Raw genomic sequence first — 6,000 nt, 5'->3', positions numbered from 1 at the left:
ATATATATATATATATATGTTTTTTAATATATATATATATTTGTATCTGTATCTGTGTGTAATTATAAATTTTTTCTATGTTTGTTTCAGTGTTAGTGTGAGGTCTTGAGGCTGCATCTACTTTGAGTCTGAAAGCAAATGAAATTGCACTTTCAATGTACTGTAGGCAATGTGTTCCAGGACTGTGATGTGACAATGTGGCCTAACACATTTTCCCACATCAACTGGAAGCACGCAGCATTGAAGTTGGTTTTGGTAATCAACTCAAGCATGCTGTTGACCTTCCAGTTTTCTTCTGTGCATATATATATGTATGGGCATATAAAATGCATATATATATATGTGTGCGCGTGTGTGTGTGCGCGCGCGCGTGTGTGTGTATATCTTTTGCATGGTGTTTGTGTATTGTTAGTATGTAGTTAGTTAACTGTGGGGCCCTAATAGGTCTGAATCAGCCTTTGTATGAATGTGCCTAGTAATATACTTGAGTAAATATACAATAATTGACATTGTGTGCAGACAAAATCCTTGTTTAATCTTGTATTTCTTTTATACATATTTTCTGGCAGATAGGAATGACACGTTAAAACATTAAATTGTGTCTGTACACTGCATGTAGTCTATATGCAGGACTCAGTTTCTTTTTCTGTATATGTTATTACCTTTTTTTGTGTTTTGTTCCAGTTCGACGGGTCCCACCGAGGTTCTCTATCCCCCCTACCAATCATGAGATCATGCCTGGCGGGAGTGTAAATATCACATGTGTTGCGGTGGGGTCACCAATGCCATATGTGAAATGGATGCTAGGAGCAGAAGATTTGACACCTGAGGATGATATGCCGATAGGGAGGAACGTCCTGGAGCTTAATGATGTCAGGCAGTCTGCAAATTATACTTGTGTTGCTATGTCTACCCTTGGTGTTATAGAAGCAATAGCACAGATAACTGTCAAAGGTATATCCTAAGCACATATATTTGGACATAGTTTAGTCTTTTCTTTCATTCATTGCCATATTCTCAGCAAATATATTGCTCTGGAAAGGACTAAATGCATCTTACCCTCTTAAATCCAAGAGGCTAAATGTTCCAGCTAGTCACTGGCATAAGACAAAATACATATTCAGACAGCACTAATACTAACAAATAAGTTAGTCATAATGTTTGATTATGCTCCTGTGTCTAGCTCCTAGCCTTCATCTCCAGTAGATAATGGACCTTGTAATCTTGCATATACTTGTCAACAGCAGGAGCCTTTAAGAACCAGTCATTTGATTTTTAGAGTTGCTGGGTGTCCCAAGTATCATGTTCACTGAGTAACTGGAAACTAGAGGTTCCAAAAATAGCTGAAAATTAAACTGTAATGATACACTATCTGTCTATAAGATTCCTTTTCTGCATATGTTTACAGGATCTGTTATGAAAGTCAGTATCATTAATTTATACCAAATAAACCTTATACTACAAAAGTTGAAGTTTTCCTGACAGATTTCTGGAGTAAATCATAATTGCAAAAAGCTTGCTCTGAACAGATCACACCTTCTTTCCATTCCAATCTTCCTGTTATGTTGTTGTTGTTGTTGTTTGGTTTGGTTTTTAATCTGCTTATTGTAATAATTAAAGTCTACTCTTACACAGTGCTAACTGTATTTTTTGGCATTTATCTTTAGCCTTACCCAAACCTCCTGGAACACCTGTGGTGACAGAAAGCACAGCAACAAGCATAACATTGACTTGGGATTCTGGAAACCCTGAGCCAGTTTCTTACTACATAATCCAACACAAACCCAAAAACTCTGAGGAGCCATATAAAGAAATCGATGGGGTGGCCACAACACGCTATAGTGTGGCTGGCCTAAGCCCATATTCCGAGTATGAATTTCGTGTCATTGCTGTAAATAACATTGGGCGAGGACCACCCAGCGAGCCTGTGTCAACAAGGACTTCAGAGCAAGCACCTTCAAGTGCACCACGCAATGTGCAGGCCCGTATGTTGAGCTCTACCACCATTTTGGTACAGTGGGAAGAACCCGAGGAACCTAATGGACAAATACAAGGTTACAGAGTTTATTACACCATGGACCCCACTCAACACGTCAACAGCTGGATGAAGCACAATGTGGCTGACAGCCATATTACCACTATCGGGAATCTGGTACCCCAGAAAACATACTCTGTAAAGGTTCTTGCTTTTACTTCTGTTGGGGATGGACCACTTTCTAGTGACATTCAAGTCATCACTCAAACAGGAGGTAAGCTAGCAGTGAACAGAATTTGTGCAGAAAAATTAAATACATGCAGAAATTTTGCAGAGACAGAATCGGAGTTTAAAATGTTGAAAAAAACTTGCTTTAAAGGATAGTGAGTTTATTCAGGCAGCTCTTGAAGATAACCTTTTCTCAATTCCACAGTGCAAGTTATCATTGAAGAGTGGAAATTATCCCTTCACACTATCATTTCTTTTTTCAAGAAATTTAACTGAATTTTAACTGGAGTCTCAGGGAGACCTCCTGGAGGTGGCCAAATGTTATGGCTGCTATTTGGCAAAAGTATTTGTCAAGTAGTTCTTCACAGCTTGCTTTGAGGAGTTACCTGCATTGGTGGGTTTTGTTTAGGTGACGTGTGGTTCCCTTATGCTACATCACTCTAGTGAATCTTGCCTTTGAAAATTTAAAATGTATGTGTATGCATGTGTGTTCAAATAGTTGGTGAGCTTCTGAAAACACATAAAACATGAAAACATTAAAAAAACAACAAAACTTTGTGTAGGTTTAGGCAAACAGTTTGATACCCTTTGGATTTATAAATCAAATCCAACCTGCCCCTACAAAGTGCATACCACAAGGTCACCATTTTCTTGTTTTATGTTTGCAGTTAGGTTGTTTTGTTTCTGTACAGGAGGTTTAGGTCCATGAATTAGTTTTATTAGCAAAGGACAAGCAAGCATAGTGAAAAACATTGCAGAGAATTTTTATGAAATCAAGAGTGAGAAGCTCTGGTGGATCTACATTCCAGAAAGTGTTTTATTATAGCAATAAGAAATAAAAACTCCCTTTGTCTAGGGGTTTAGAGAAAGCTGTGTGAAGTATTACTGGAGGTCAGTGATTGCCCAGAAATATTGTATAATACTACTTGAATTTTTTAGTACTGGAAAGTTTCCTGTTTAAGAATTTAGCACCCCTCAAATTCTTAAAGAATGCATCTCTAAAGCGTAACTGAGGACACTTACATTTCATCCACTTTTTACTTCTGCATTTTACTAAAAGACCAGAAATTGAGGTATTGTCTTGGAACTTTTCTAAAAGTGTTGTGTTACACAAAGGTCTAGGTGTTCCCTTTTGCAGTATCTCAGCTGAGAAGTTACGAAATTGACTTTCCCAGACCTTCTACTGGTACATTAAAATCTGTCTATATGCACATGCAAACGTAAATATGTAGACCATAGTTTAATTTTGGCACTTGTAACTTTTTTCAGGGAATAGCATTTATATTTATATTTATATTTATATTTATATTTATTTATATGACATCTGAATTCCTTTTTAATCCATGTGCAAAAAGCTTTTAAAGAAGGTTTCATGAGCTCCTTATCTGCATTTTCGCTTACAACTATAAACCTTTTAGATTAGCAAGAGTTTGTCAGTGGCTTCCCAGAGAAGGATGATGCAATCGAAATAATGAGCACTGAGGCTGAGCTGGACCGGACCAAGTTACATTACTTGCTGAGGTCACTTCGGTAAAGCTCTGTGTATTAAAACCTTTATAGAACTTGCCATTAAATGTACCCATCTGTTTCCGGTTACTGTTGCAATCTGAAGAAATTACAACTATGTTAACAATGCAGGAGGGCTTCTCAATACATTTTCGACTTGGTAATAGGGTTAACTTGACATTGTTTATTTGTGACTATGTTAAAAAGCAAAAGAAAACCAAAAAATGTGGCATACAGTAGGCATTTCTAAGCACTGTTACTCGTGCTTGAAATATGAACATTTTAAGTCATAAAAGAGAAAAATAGCTAAGGAAGTCTACCGCAGTTCTCCAGTTCAAGTTATGTTTAAAAGCTAAGATTCTCCCATCTTTCTATCCAGCAGCTTCTCTTCAGTGAACACTGCAAAATAAAATGCCCTCCTTGCCCTTCTCTTCCAGATTTGCTGTAATCTAAATCTGAATATGATTGTTTTGGTTTAAGTCTCTCTCAAGCTGAACGTCATCCAAATAAATATACTGAATTATAAAGTGCCATTTAAAAACAACGGAAATGGATTTAATGGAAACACATGTAAAAGAATAAAAATAGGAATGGGATGGTGACTACATTTTGATTGATTTTTTTTTTCCTTTTTTGAAACAAATATGCCTATTATTGTAAATATGTGGCTTAACCCTTATGCTTACTTTGGGGAAATTAGAGTATGTATACAACAAAATCTGATTGACAGGTGTGATTTACAGCCTATGTTAGCTTAGTTTTCTTCAAAGCTTTCCTCCCTTATGTGTATTTTGATCTTTGAGGAGAGCTTATAAAAAAAGAATAATTTGTTTTCAAAAAGCCTGTTTACAAGAATCTTTGCTTTCTTAGTACAGCAGAATTGTTCTTTTAAAATGGCTGTATGAGTGGCTTCTCACTTTGCAGGTCAGCTGCAATTCTGCTGCTGGTGAAAATTAGGTTTCTAATTAAACTATTAATGAGGAACATGTAATTTGAGGGGAAGAGAAGGAAGCATTTTTCAGACAACCAAACATTAAAAAAAAAAAAAGTTTTATGTTCAGTTTTACATTTCAGTATTCTGCTTAAGCATTTTAAAGAAAATCCCTGTCCTGTTGCCCAGTTGTATTCAGCGGTGTTTTCTTTGCTGTAAAAAAGATACCATTCAAGAAATTAAATAATCAGAAAACAGCTGTAGAGCTGAGCCTTTTGAATAAGGACCTAAGAAAGTCCTTATTCTGCATTTTGAGTCAAAGGATTTGATTCTGCTGAGGATGCAGCCAAGACCCATATATTATTTAGGTGAATCGACTTAGTAACACCGAGTTTTAAAATGAGGAATTATCAGTTTAAGCTTTAGTGTGATACTTGTCTTTTTTTCTTTACTTCACTAGAAAACAAAAACTATGTTTGTTTGTCTCCATTTAGCTGCCCAGGACACAGTTCTTATGTATCTTCTTGTACTTTCTTTACTTAAACTGATCAGCAGTACACATACTCTCTGAGCAACATACTTGAATCTGTGTGTACCAGGAAGATTATAAAGCTTTAAACAGAATGGCTGGGGTTTGGTTTGGTTTGGTTTAGTTTGATTTTTAATGTTCAAAGAGAGGTTAGCTACTGAAGGAGCTACTGAGAATCCTGGTTTTATTCTGGTTTAGGTAGAAAGAGGGGAGAGAGAGATACGTGAGGTCTGATAGGTAGTGGCTTACTGGAGAGAGAGAGAGTGAGAAAATATTCTGGGAAATGCATGTGTACCTGTAAACATATGCTTCTTTCAACAAGAACTTACAATATAAAACATATTGTTAATTTTAAACGAAGTATTGGCAGTGGTTTGAAGACTACGGATTAGTACAGTTATAAAAGGCTGATCTTTTCAACATATGGAAAGGGACAGTAATGAGAAGGTCAAGTATCTGACTTGCAGGGCACATAAATGGTGCATTAGCTTAAGGGAAATGACTTAATGGTTCTGGGGTTCTTATTGTAAAAGAAGATTAGAAATTCAGAGGAAGGGAGTCTGTAGCAAGGGAATACAGTTCTGTGTTGTAGCAAGCTAGCTACTTTGCCAGACCTTTTAAATTTTTTCATGAACACATGAATGGGGAAACCTCATGTCTCTGAAACTCCACAGTACTAGTCTCCTAGTGAAGCATTTAACAGAAATGGACATCTGCAAGGGATGAGTTGAGAGCATGCAGCTGGAAACTCAACTGGGATGCAAGGAAGCAGGTGGAAGGAGAATAACTTGGAGCTGAGGTGGGGTGCAGGATGGTTTTTAAGTGACAAAA

At 36.8% G+C, this 6,000-nt stretch overlaps 1 protein-coding gene across 34 annotated transcripts in view; it reads left to right on the top strand.

The window, feature by feature from the left end:
• PTPRD (protein tyrosine phosphatase receptor type D) overlaps positions 1 to 6,000 on the top strand; it is a 1,257,748-nt gene that overhangs the window by 1,120,623 nt on the left and 131,125 nt on the right. For all 34 annotated transcript variants that reach the window (XM_054809724.1, XM_054809742.1, XM_054809753.1 and 31 more), the window contains 2 exons: positions 685 to 954; positions 1,668 to 2,249. In XM_054809724.1, the coding sequence (XP_054665699.1) occupies positions 685 to 954; positions 1,668 to 2,249 (852 nt within the window). The remainder of the gene's footprint in view (positions 1 to 684; positions 955 to 1,667; positions 2,250 to 6,000) is intronic.

Source organism: Grus americana, chromosome Z (assembly GCF_028858705.1).
Source record: "Grus americana isolate bGruAme1 chromosome Z, bGruAme1.mat, whole genome shotgun sequence".
In the NCBI taxonomy this organism is placed as follows: Eukaryota; Metazoa; Chordata; class Aves; order Gruiformes; family Gruidae; genus Grus; species Grus americana.
This window is presented reverse-complemented; position numbering and strand designations above follow the sequence as displayed.